General features: G+C 40.3%; 2 protein-coding genes across 4 annotated transcripts; one reads left to right on the forward strand and one right to left on the reverse strand.

Moving 5' to 3' along the window:
* The first annotated feature begins 44 nt into the window (after positions 1-44).
* On the forward strand, positions 45-1665 carry mrpl14 (mitochondrial ribosomal protein L14). Its single transcript, XM_085428508.1, has 3 exons — positions 45-129; positions 326-428; positions 1237-1665. The coding sequence occupies exons 2-3, from the start codon at positions 349-351 to the stop codon at positions 1601-1603; spliced, it is 447 nt and encodes a 148-aa protein (XP_085284634.1). The 5' UTR covers positions 45-129; positions 326-348; the 3' UTR covers positions 1604-1665.
* A 148-nt stretch (positions 1666-1813) lies between these two features.
* On the reverse strand, positions 1814-11958 carry capn1a (calpain 1, (mu/I) large subunit a). Of its 3 annotated transcripts, none has more exons than XM_085428494.1 (22): positions 11796-11958; positions 9795-10041; positions 8036-8105; positions 7831-7949; positions 7615-7748; positions 7340-7508; positions 7159-7242; positions 6973-7058; positions 5972-6046; positions 5318-5478; positions 5028-5197; positions 4918-4929; positions 4554-4765; positions 4423-4462; positions 4252-4317; positions 4010-4067; positions 3785-3849; positions 3607-3675; positions 3452-3530; positions 2988-3101; positions 2826-2884; positions 1814-2739 (listed from the first exon to the last, which is right to left on the reverse strand). In XM_085428494.1, exons 2-22 carry the CDS (start codon positions 10038-10040, stop codon positions 2713-2715), a joined length of 2115 nt encoding a protein of 704 aa, XP_085284620.1. In that variant the 5' UTR covers position 10041; positions 11796-11958; the 3' UTR covers positions 1814-2712. The 3 variants fall into 3 exon arrangements, with proteins under 3 accessions (XP_085284620.1, XP_085284622.1, XP_085284621.1); XM_085428496.1 differs by lacking the exon at positions 11796-11958 and adding an exon at positions 10716-10732; XM_085428495.1 differs by lacking the exon at positions 4918-4929 and having other exon boundaries at positions 4554-4758; positions 5009-5197.
* Between the last annotated feature and the right edge of the window lie 1041 nt (positions 11959-12999).

The raw sequence follows: 12999 nt of genomic DNA on the forward strand, positions 1-12999 counted from the left end.
ATTTTCTTAAGTGCAATAAGAATTATTTAACAACAACATGATAACGCATATATCTGCTAGGTCGGTTGGTGGTCGCCTGCTGATGACGCCATACTTTTGACATTGGCATGGGGCGTAATTAAAATATAGGTAACGATTAGCGAGACATTTGTTTTAAACTTAAAGCTTCTTTCTATAATTATTATATGTGATATAGTATTTGTTGCAAAGACTATAAAGCAAGAAGTGTTCGGCTCTGTTATAAGCTTTAGTCTGGCTTCCATGTGATTGTTAGCTAATGCCTTTAGCTTACTAGCTGCTAACTACACACTATTTCTCTTTTCAGCGGACATAGTATTTGCTGTAATTATGGCTCTTCCCTGGCTCTCAAGATCCCTTTCTGGGCTACTCATGGAGACGGCGTCCCTAAATTGTCAGAGGAATTTCAGGTAAAATTCTTAGAAATGTTGTATTGTGTCCATTGTTAGACCATCTAAAGAAACCAATTCAGCAAAAATAATCCAGTTGACCAGAAAACGTAGCATTTTTATTGCAGCTTTAAATATATTGCGTAATGTGCGTATGTGACACCGCAGTGCTGTTTTTAAACTCTTATATATTTAAACTGCATTTACTGTAAATCTAAGTTTAAGGCGTGGATGGAAACCCGAATAAACTTTTGAATAGTGAATGTCTAAAGTCATTAGTAGTCAAGCTGTAGTGCTGGGTTTTATGAGCTGATTATTTTCAGACATGCGGGAAAAAAGGATGTGAGGTTTGTTTGTTTTTTGTTTTTTATTATTTGAAGGGAAGGTCCTTCCATGTGTGAGTATTTTTCCCTATTCTTCTAAAGTCACATGTAAACAGTTTTCCTGAAATATATGCAAGAGCTGGTCTCATAGGACAGGCTGAACACTTTCATTTTACAGCAGTGACGTGCCCCTCAGCCTCAATGTCCTATTATACAATTGAATTTTCTAATTCAGTTATCCGGTGCAGTTTGTGTCCTAAATTACCCCCATGAGCCAGCCCTGAATCATTTCTTTATTAAGTGCTTATGGAGCAGTATAAGAGGCAACTTGTTCAATTTACAATATCACATGATATTTAGCTTTATATTTTAGTAGAAAAGTGGATTACTTGCATACCTGCTGACTGAGAGATCTAAGTGACTGTCATGGTCAGTGATGCTTGGTAATGAGTAATGAACTTAACTCCTTAAGTTGGACAGGACTAATATACTCTTTGTCTTGTCAGTGTATCTGCTGTTGCTGCAGCCATTCAAAAAATGACAAGAGTACGTGTAGTGGACAACAGTTCTCTTGGAAATACTCCATATCACCGTCCTCCGAGAGTGATCCATGTCTACACCAAGAACGGCGTAGGAAAAGTTGGTGACAGAGTGTTACTTGCCATTAAAGGACAAAAGAAGAAGGCGCTTATCGTTGGACACAAAATGCCTGGAGAGCGGATGGCTCCACGCTTTGATTCTAACAATGTTGTACTCATTGAGGACAATGGGAACCCCACAGGAACAAGGATTAAAGTCCCTGTACCCACACATCTACGTAAACTAGAGGGAGATTACTCTAAAGTATTGGCAATTGCTAATTCATTTGTCTAACTGTGTCAAATATGTGAACATTTTGTGCTCAAGTTGTCTTCAATAAACTTTAAACGAACAGATGTTATTGCAATTGTTTTTGGTTTTTAACTTGGTACTGCAATTAGGTCAAATCTTTATAAACATGTCTTTTTTACAGAAGCATCCCAAAGCTTACAATAAATACAGGCTTTACCTTTAAAGCATAGACACTTCTTGTCCAGTAGCCAAAGAGAATGTGGGGCAAACTTGTGTTGTGGAAACAATGGAAAAACATCATGAGCCTTTGAATATTTATTGACGGCACGAAATACATTCGTAACACATGACTGGCACATTTTACTGGTTGTTCGTACCATGATTTTTTTTTTTCTGTGTGTATAAGGCAATCATCAGTATCATGTGATTCCTGTAAAGGTCACTAAAAGTGAACGGATACATTATTAATGTGAGGCAACTTCTCAAGCAGCTTCAACTATAATGCAAGTGCAATTTAGTTAAAAAAAAAACCTAAGAGGTGAGTGGCTTCAATTCATCAACGTCATGTTAAACAGGTTCAACTCAGTACATATTAAATGTTTCAAGTTTGTCACTGACATCAGATTGGCTCCGTAGTGACACCTACAGGTGTAAGAGTGAAACTGCTGACTCAACACTAAAACTAAAAAGATTTAAACAAATGAATGCACAATTACTGAGAAACTAAAGCACTTTTAGAAATAGCACAGAAACAGATTCTCAGACAGACTTCAAAGAGTGAAATTGTCAGCAGAGAGTGACATCAAAATTAAAACATGTAAAACCAACTCGCAGTAAACATTGCAGCTAGTGATTTTCTACATGCACATGGCCATGCTCTGTAAATAAAGATGACACATTTATATCATATGGTGACGGCTACATGCTGTAGCTTTGCATAGATCCTAAAATATGTCCAGGATGCACCACGTTGGCTTTGCTGGACTTTGGTTTTCTGTTACACAGCTATTTTGCAACTTTTATTTAAGCTGAGGTGGGATGTGTAAAAGGATCTGAAGGTTTCTAGGGCGAAAGGGTCTTCATAGCTCCAGCTTCACGGCAGTCTGCAGGCACTGTGCCCTTACTCGATACACCTTAACAGAAGGTTCTCTTCAACCACACATGGTCAGATAAAGCCACTAGCAAGGTAACAAATAAAGTTAGACAAACAGAAAAGTTTGACAAAAGGATACTGGATACATTTTCTTTTTAAAACAGCACTCACCTCTGTCAGGGTCATCTCTGCCTCTCCTGATCCTGCCTCGTCAAATTTTCGGAAAGACCCTATTAATTCAAAGTTTTCATCATTTATTGCCACTGCATTAATAATGAAATATGGTGCCACTATGCTGCTTTTATTTCTAATGTGTCTGTCAACATTACTTACTAAACATGGCTTCAAGCTTAACCAAGCAGCATATGAAGCTGTCAAAGTCAATCATCTCATTCTCTGCATACCGGGCCACCAGAATCTGGTGGAGTCGATTATTCAGCTTGAAACCTACATAGAGTTTAAAACGGGTTAGTATTCACTTAGTGGTCAGTGTTACGTCCCTCTGCAGACTACTTTATAGCATAATTAGGTATGCCTTGCTACTGCCAGGTTGGATCTGCTTTTGCCTTCAGAGTTGCTTTAGTTCTTAATAGCACAGAGTCAAAATGCTTGAAACAATTCATCAGAGATTTTGGTCAAAGAACTTCTGCTCACTGGATATTTTTTTCTGTTTCTGACCATTCTCTGTAAACCTCAGAGACGCCATGTGATTGGCTGTTAACCTATACTTGGTTTAACAAGCAGGCAAGCCAGTGTGTAGCTGTGTCAATATGATGCTTTGATATGAAAAATTATACCTGCTGCTTCCACAGCAAGTCGCATCTCATATGAGCTCATGGCCCCTGACTTGTCGAGGTCGAATTGTCTGAAAACGACCTGAGAGAAGGAGACGGTAACATAAATAGAAATACAGACAATCTAAGTATAACGTTCCTGTTTTAATCGCTCTTACCAGCCACTTTCGGATCTTGTTCCAGAGGATCTGAAACTCCACAAGTCCTAAACGAGCACTACCATCTTTCTAGGAAACATTTTGTCAAGGGGCCAAACAAATCACATGCTAAAGGCACAATTTAATGCCTAAAATAGTCAGTTTTGTAAGATTTAGGTGTGATAACACCAGAGGATACATCCATCAGGTTCACCATGGTCCTACAAGACTCCATACTGAAGCCATCGGTCTTCAGGTCTTTGTCTGAAATGACAAAAAAAAAAAAAAAAAGACCTTCTTCAAACCATCTGGCTAAAAAAAGACACACAGTTAAAGGGAATGGGCACTACAGTGGAATCTAATACAGTAATGGGAGATGTATTAGTAATATGTGAATTGCACCCAAAATAAAGAGAACACTCACGCCGGGCGACGACTCTGTTTAGAATAGTCCTCAGCTCATGAATAGAAATCTCCATGTCCTGCAAAACAATGAAGGACAACTAAACTTTGCAACTAAGAGCAACTTTACTGGCTTTGTTCCTATCATGAATACTGCAAACGCAACTATTACCACTACATATGGTGTTTTATCAGATAATTATATAAAAGTAGTATGTAGGTGAAAAGATGCTAAGCAGTAAGAGAGATCTTTTCAAAACCTACCTCTCCTGCAAGTTGAGCAAACATGGCCTTAAAAGAGTCATCAATGTCATCTTCAGTTATTTCTTCCTGTAGGAAAGCAAACCATGGTAGGTACAGGGTGTAAAATCAAAAAGCCTTAGCATTCTTGCAATACGTGTAATAATTTAAAATTTCCAACTGATGTATACGTACATCCTCTCCCAAATCGGCAGAGACTTCATCATCCAGCTCTCTGCAACAGACAAACTCTATTGGTACAAGGCCTCCTTTTCCACACATTGTAATGGGTGAAAATAAATAACAAAATACAAGCGTAAACATACTCGGTCTCTGACTGCTTCTCAGTGAACACCCTTAGGACAAAGTCGGCCTCTTTACCGGCCTCAAAGGTGGAGGGAACGATGAGGTACTCTCCTGGAGGCAGACGGAGCCGTGTGCTCACCTCCCGGAGGTTGATGAAGGTTTCCGAGCGAGCACAGGAGGAATGGCTCAAAAAGAAATTCTTCTTCAAATGGACATTTTGGCAGCCTCTGTACTAAAGGCAGCAGCAAGCAGAACACTGGTTCAAATACATATGCAGGCTTTTAGCTCCATTTACTGTAATCACAGACACACATGGTTCACATTACACTAAGAGTAATGGTAATGAATTTTTTTTAAAAAGTAGTAAAGTGATGCTCTGCTTACCTCTTCTGGAATCTGCAAAAACAGGGGAAAGAGTTTAAGGAATGAGCATGAGGATCCTTTTAAACATACAAACAAGGCAAAGGGACAATACAGATTTTCTCTGTTCGCACCTCATACAGAGCAAAGCCAATGGTGTGCATGTCTTGACCTTGACGTCGATATCTGCGCCGGTCTTTCTGCATGAGGGCTACTAAAAAACTGCACGCCACCTCATCGTCCTCTGGGTCGTCGTCCTCCTCCAGCAGCGTGATCTTATACTGAGGGTTGATCCAAAACGTGTCTGCACAGACGGGACATTTATGTTAGCCTGCTTCATGGTCCAACAGTCACTCACCTGCGGAAACTGTGTACACTTGATTGTAAAAGTCATGTTTGTGGGGTATACACAGTTAGGACTCACTGGGATGGTTCCTGCAGCCCCCGGCGGTGCTCCCTCTCCTCCACGTGCCGTAGAACTTGATGGTGTTCCAGTGGCTCAGGCTGTCGTCACTCAGAGCATCTGGAGTCAAGTTGCAGATCTCTAGTCGAGAAAACTGCCTGATGAAATCACTGAAGGACATCCTGGAAGATGTAGTTGTAGCTTTCCTTAAACAGCTAGTTCAACACTGTGCTTTTTCACTCACTATAAGAGTTTGATGATCAAATTTGCAGCACTCTCATATCTGTGTGTTAATGATAAACCTGAAGCTGGGAAACAGTAAGCCTAGCACTATAATAGATCAGAAGGAAATAATTAACAGAACATTATACTCGTAATTACAGCTGTACAAACAAACCAGCTGGGTTTTTTTTACAAGATAACACTCCAGCAGCAAGTCACTGCTTTTAAGTTGTTTTTGGATGGAATAAAATCACATTTATATCTTTACAAAATGGATTTAAAGGCAAAGATTTTCTATCTATGGTCAGAGTCAGTTTAGTGTTTACTCTTAAACTTTGATTGTTTATGCTGAGTTTTTGCTAAAAGCCTTGTTGTAGCTTATTGTTAAGACAAAGACACAATATTCTCATCCAGGCAAAAATATCTGTCTGTTTCTTTAAAATCATCTAGTACCAAAACTCGCCATCTTCCATCTGCAGATGCAAGTCTTCTCGTTCAGAAGGGTCGATCTGATCCCATTCAGGAGAACTACAAATGACAAGAAAAGCAGGCGAGAACAATTAGTGAAGATGGTGCACTGTATTTGACCCTTCCTGATTTGTTATTTCTTTTAAATATCTGTCATGTTGACATGTTTCAGATCAAACTAAGTTAAAACAAAATGCCATTTTCAAATCATGATTTCGTCCATTAAAAGAAAAAATGCTGCCTGGTCCTTTGTGAAAAATTGCCCTCCTTGTTAAATCGTGAATTAATTGTGATTATCCACTTTTTTTGGAAAGCTGAGTTCAATTTCATTAGCCACACACCGGCCTGTTTGCTGCCAAACCTGCTGAATCTAGAGACCAAATAGACTCGCTGTAAATGATAGAACCATGAATTCTGCTCTAACTGAGAATGTGTGGCCATCAGTTCATGCTCTAAAAATCAAGCATACTTGGATTATGCACCAGGACAGCAATCTGAAACACCTCTGAATGGCTAACAGAAAACAAAGTGGAGTGGCCTATTCAATGTCTGGACTTTGAATCAGAGTGAGATGCTTTGGCATGACCTTAAACAGGCTGTTTATGCTCAAAAACACTCCAACATGCCTGAATTAAAGCAGTCATGCAAAGTAGAGTGGGCCAAAATCCTTCGCAGTAATGTGAAAGACTCATTGCCAGTTATCCCAAAGGCCTGATTGTAATTATTGCTGCCAAGGTCAGCACAACCAGTTACAGTTTAAGGGGCAATTACCTTTTTACACAAGGTCAGGTAAGTTTGAATGACAAAGTTTCAGTTTCCATAAATGAAATCATAATTTAAAACTGGATTTTGTATTTTCTCAGATTATCTTTGTCTAATACAACAAAGTGTTTGATCCAAAACATGTAAGTGTAATAAATATACAAAGAACTAAGAAATCAAGATTATTATCATTATTAATATTACTCATATTTGAACACACTCACTTGTCACTCCATGCACCAGTCCACTCCACCTGGCCCCAAGGGTTACGTATTCGGATGAGGCGTTCGGTGTTGCCATGGAAATTAACCTACATAACAGCAGAATGACAGAAAAATTAAAACCACAACTTTCACGGTCAGGCAGAGACTAAAAACGATGCCCAATCCAGCAAACAACAGCAAACAGACCTCCTTCAGCCCAGTGACTGAGTAGGCGTGGCCTTTCACAAGCTTCTTGAATGTAACAGCCTCCATGTCAAAGGCACTGGTGATCTGTATTTATATAAAACATGATTAGTGCATCTCAGTATGAGCCTTTTAGCATGGAAAGAAACAGGGGTGCTTTTAATAAAATGTGTTCAGCACTTACATCGATGGAGCAGCCCAGCAGGGAGCCTCTCTCCAGCGCTTTGCCAATTATCCTGTAGAGATCTCTTGGAGCTCGGCGGAGCTCATACATCTCAGACACACCACCAGTGAAGTCCTCAAACCCTTCAGTGGTGCTCCCTCCAGACAAAGCCTCATAGGAGCCATTCAGCCTGATAGCACATCAAGAACACACTTCACATTGATTGCCGTACACAACAGCTCTTCAGATTATGGCTTGCTGTTAAATGCTAAGCGATGTAGCGGGCAGACACCTACTTAGCATAAGCTTTCTCCAGGAGTGCACTCCAGAATTCATTACCCTCAGCTGAATGGACAAACATTAGCTCCCCATCCTTTACTGGCAACCTGTCATCAATCACGACATCTACCCATTCGCCAAACTGCCAGAACTGCAACACAGAGCAATAATCAAGAACTCCATCCAAATGAAGTGCTTGCAAAGAGAATTTGTAGAAGATGATGTGAAATTACCTGAAAGTGGAAGATTCCTGCATAGTCGTCTTGGAAGGACTGACCGTGTGGGACAACCCGATGAAGAAGCTTCTCATTCAGCGTGAGAGAAGCAATGGCTGCTAAGAGCCAGCAGTCACCTGCAATTTAAAAAAAAACAAAAAAAGCTTTAGGAACCTCCATCCATCTGTGGCGTCCTGGTTTTCATTCAGCATTAATGACTCACCCAGTGCTCCCTGACAGATGTCTGTTCTGGTTGCACCACCAACGATGAACTGAGGGTCTTGTGTTAGTTCCTATGGAGAAAAAAAGAAAATAAGTTGTTCTGAGAAATATTTTTGGAAATCAAAAATCAAACAGTCAAAGATTTGAACATTTTTTAATCTACAGTCATTGTATAAAGAAAGCACACCCTCTTTAAATTCTGAGGTTTTTATGTATTGGGACATAATAAAAACAATACAGCCTTTAGCATGTCTGAGAACAACACAGAAGTTGACTGTGGAAAACCCTTACTGCTTCACTGAAGCAAGTGTGTTAAAGATAATGCTAAGCAAGAAAGATACAGGTGCTGTTTGTCAATCTGGGAAGTGTTAGAAGGCCATTTACAAATGAAATGTAGGGCATCATTCAACAGTGAGAAATATTACTCTCAAGTGGCAAACATTCAAGGCAGTCACCAATCTTCCCAGGAGAGGAAATCTCGCCAAATTCACCCCAATGTCAAATCATGCTAGTTAAACTGCAAAAACAAAAAACCCCAAGAGCTACAAACTCTACTGACCTCAGTTAGCATGTAAAATGTTAACATTCATAACAGCACAATTGGCAAAAGACTGAAAAAGTGTGGCTTATTTGGAAGGGTGGCCAGAGGAAAGTCTCTTCTCCGAAAAAACAAAACAAAGGACGTGTCAGCATGGCTTAAAATTGCAAAGTTGCATTTGAACAAATCACAAAACTTTGAAACAATATTCTTTGGACAGATGAGACCAAAGGGGAGATGTTTGGTCTTGATGCACAAACCCAAACACAGCATATCGGCACAAACACTTTGTAGCAACTGTCAAGCACGGTGGTGGAGGAGTGATGATTTGGGTTTGTTTTGCAGCTGCGGGACATGAAGCTATCTGTCTGACTGTTAATGCCTGGCCCAAACTGGATCCAGCAACAGGACAATGATCCCAAGCACAGCAGCAAACGTCCAGACCTCAACCTGACTAAAATGCTGTGGTCGGTCCTTAAAAAGCTGTGCATAAACAAATACCAGCAATGAACTGAAGCACTGCCATAAAGGAAAGTGGGACAAAATTCCTCCTCAGTGATATGAAACTAATAAAGTCATAAAGAAAGCAAAATGTTATTGCTCCTAAAGGTGGCACTACAAGCTAATGAATCATGGGCAGTGCTTAGTTTTTCAAACACTGTTTCTCCGTAACGGCGTCATCTTTACTGAAGAATAACATTGTGTAACGCATTGCGTGTTGCTGTTCATGTGAGGATGTATTTATTTAATTCCAAGAACTGGAGAGGACTAGATAATGTTTATGTCCTGATATGTAAAACCTCAGAAAAGAGGGTGTGTTTTCTCGTTATCATGACTATAATGTTTGACGCATCATATCATTTATGTGCCAACTTCCTGCACTGTAAACAAATGTCCCGGGGAGGGAGCGGTCAGAGAATGTGTTACATGCCAACAGCTGCTGTGGTCAGAGAAGTCCCTGTCTCTACTTGTCTTATTCTGTCTGAGCTGGCAGACATGAAATGAGAAACTGCCATCGATATGTTTGCTGGCAGGTCCAGTCATGTCCAGCGACAGACAAAACAGCACACAAGTTGTGAAATATCATATGAGATGGGCCAAAAGCAATAAACTTTTAATTGTCTTTATATAAATGTCTGCAAAATAAATGTTATTTTTAAATTTCAGACTCTCATATAAGACTACAGACTACGGTGCCTGTGCATCCTCTCGGTTAGCTCACCGTGGGCCTCATCCACTCCACATCCTTTGTTTTAGAGGAATAGGGGGCAAGTTCCTTAAAGCCCAGAGATGGAGGCTCGGCAGGGAAATAGGGGTCTTCAAACAGGCAGCCTGACTCCAGACATTCCTGCTTCAGTGCCTCGTAATCCTGGCCCGCAAAGTGCACAGCTTGGTCCTTGGAACCCATCCCTTCCGCCCGGAGCCTGTTGGCATATATGCTTGCAGATATCCCTCCAACTGAATACATGCTGGTGCAAGATAAAAATACAGAGTTGGTGGTTGGGTATGCACGGTGTCATCTATAAATAGCAGCAAGCTAATCTGTGACACACTCATGTCTAAGAGTTATAATACAGCAATCAAAACCTGCATTCAGCTAGCTGGGAACCCTTTGTGACGCAGAAATTCAGCATTATGATGTTAGCTTGCATCTAGCATAAAAGTGAAGGCTGTAGGCTCTGAGAACACTGAGGTCTGTCAAGTCATTTATTATTATTATTATTATTGTCCCTTATAGGTAATGTAAACAACTTAAAAAATAGGCATTTCAGATTTTTTTTTACATTTCATATGCAAAAAAATAACAATTCCTTCACTTAATAAAATGCATTTTTTCAAAATTTTTCAAAATGTTTAAGAATTGTTTTTCTGAGTGTAGTGAGGTGCAAAGTGACCAGATTTATGACCTCAGTATTTCCTCATTCCAGGTTACGGCCCCACAGAAAGCAAATCCTGCGAGTTTCCCTGGTAAAACCTGTCATAACTCAGTTTTTTCATTCTTAGTTTAGCTCCAAGTTCATTTTGTATTATCATGAAAACCAAATGATAAGTGATGGCATTAACAAAGAATAGTGACTATGGGTAACTGTGTTATAAGAATCACCACCCTGAACCCAGAGCAGCAAAAGAAGAAATGTGATACCTTGTCTGTATTTGCAAGCTGAGAGGGGGAATCAGACAAAAACAGAGAGAAAGGTCATTCACATAAGCTGCTTTTTTTTCTTCTTAAATCAGATACACAATACAAGGGAAATGCAGAGTTTAAAATTGATTGGGGGGGAGGGGGTGTCTTATTTTCCAGGCTATATTCAAATCTTCAAGGAAAAGAAAAAAACCTATGCAAGGAAATCATGAGTTCAAAAGACGTAAACTTCCCTTAGACTTGAATTTGGTACCTCATGAATCAGTGCTGACTAGATCCTTTGGCTCTCTACTTGCCTCAAAAGGAATCCAAATGAGCCAAGTTAGGTAAATAATCTGGGCGCTGAAAGTTGGAAGGGTAAACTGGGCTGGAGCTGCAGTGGTGAGGGGGCCAGGACATTCGTGAAAAAAATGGTTAGGTTGGAGAATGAGCTGGTGTGCAAAAACAGGCTATGCTTTTGGTAAAAACAACCCGCAGACAGGAACATTGTTTAAAGGGCCATCGTGCCCCCGCTCTGAGGCCCCACTCCCCATTGAGCTGCGGGAATTCCTCTCTGCTCTTTCAAAGACTGCTGATCACAAGGATCTTTTTATTTCCTCCAAATAAAGTAATCAATAGGACTTCAGCAGCACCCTAACAAAAAACAACAGTCTGTCAATAAAAAAATAAAAACAAAAAACAGAGGAGCAGTATTAGTGTCTGAGTAATGCACGTTTGCTCCTTCAGTTCATTTGTGATTTCACAGGCCCCAGACTTAAAAGTGACATTATGTCATTACACAAATGGTTTAGAGCACCTGTTCAGAAGTGTGCTGCAGGCCTGTCTTTACGCGCACCCGCTTTAAAGATTTCTGGTAACAGCAGAGCACATTCACACTCTCATTTAACCCTGGATAACGCAGCTGAATTAAATCTGTGATCTCAGAATTAGACGGCTGTTATTTGTCTTGACTCTTGCGAGAGATAAAGCATGCATTAAATCAAATCAAACAAACCGCACTGTGGCCTGCACTTCACAAGGCACCGTTAACTTCAAGCTCTCCAAATAACAAAGAAATAAAACGCACAAAACGACACTCACCGCCGCTTTCACGCTAATTTCCAGCTCCTTGCAAATGAACTGGATACAGTAGTAAACTGTATAAATCTGGTGGAGACACTGGTTCCGTTGGATCGCAGGTCCAGGCCAAGGTCCAACCCCTCTGCACCGTCCACACTGCTGCACCGCCCACGCCCCTACAGGAGGAGGGGCCACCGCTCACACCCACCACACACTGCCGCTGGAGGCGCTAAAGATGGCAGTTAACCATGAACAAAACACTTACATTGGTCAATATCACGCTATGAAAATATGAAAGGCTGAAATTACAACTGACTGCAACATTATTCTGTAATACTGTATAACACCGTCAAATTTAGGCCTAAATAGAAATCTTCTTGATTATTGTACCTGACTATTTTGAGCTATTAGCCTAAAACCTGGTATATTGGCACAGTGTGAGGTGGGTCCTGACAACCTGAGGGCAAAAGTAGAAGTGGCAGGCCTAAAAACTATCCTTGGGAGAAGAACAGTATCTGAAAGTCATCTCTTTAAGAAATAGGAAAAGGTTAATCAAAGACCTGAGGCAGGATTCATCTGGCCCTTCAGTTAAACCATCTGTTTTCTGAAGTTTTATCAGAAAATTAAGTTTTTCCTGTCAAGAAAAAAGAAAGGAAACGGAGACAGAGGCTGAGATATGACAAATTACACAAGAACCGGACTAAAAACCATTAAGAATGGAGTGATGAATCCAAAATTTGGAGTTTCTGGTTCAACTTTTGATTGACATGTACAGACAAGGTTCAGGAGAGGTTGCAACAGAGAGCCTCTGCAGCCATCTGCGGCTCTGTCATTGTTTTCGGATATTTTTCTGCCAGTAATGTTGGAGATTATGAACACAAAAAGTGCCATCAGATTTTGATCCACCATGGAATACCATCTGGAAAGCATCTGATTAACAGTGACTTCGTATGGCAATTATCCTAAACGCAGTGCCAGCGCAGGAGAAGCATGATAAATGAACTGCAGTCAAGTCAGAGCTCTCAAGTCTCTTTAGTCAGTTTCTGTAGTTGTCATTTTTTAGGGCACATTGTCTCATATGCTTACAGTACATAACCCTCTGCCCTGCACTGACTTCAGGTTGTCTTTCTAACAATGAAGAGTTTATTTTGATCATTACATCAGTGCTTATCTTGGGTTAAGAGTAGATGAATAAAACACTAACAATCATGCTTTTCTGAAAAAG

Source organism: Rhamphochromis longiceps, linkage group LG13, assembly GCF_057381845.1.
Source record: "Rhamphochromis longiceps isolate RC_006_pf linkage group LG13, R_longiceps_female_GT1.1, whole genome shotgun sequence".
Taxonomy (NCBI): domain Eukaryota; kingdom Metazoa; phylum Chordata; class Actinopteri; order Cichliformes; family Cichlidae; genus Rhamphochromis; species Rhamphochromis longiceps.

Coding starts and splice junctions, on each gene's coding strand:
- mrpl14 (XM_085428508.1), top strand. CDS start 349: ATGGCTCTTCCCTGGCTCTCAAGATCCCTTTCTGGGCTACTCATGGAG. Junction 429..1,236: donor AATTGTCAGAGGAATTTCAG/GTAAAATTCTTA, acceptor TTGTCTTGTCAG/TGTATCTGCTGTTGCTGCAG.
- capn1a (XM_085428494.1), bottom strand. CDS start 10,040: ATGTATTCAGTTGGAGGGATATCTGCAAGCATATATGCCAACAGGCTC. Junction 6,047..6,972: donor ACTGGTGCATGGAGTGACAA/GTGAGTGTGTTC, acceptor TGTCATTTGTAG/TTCTCCTGAATGGGATCAGA. Junction 3,676..3,784: donor CCATGGTGAACCTGATGGAT/GTATCCTCTGGT, acceptor AATGTTTCCTAG/AAAGATGGTAGTGCTCGTTT.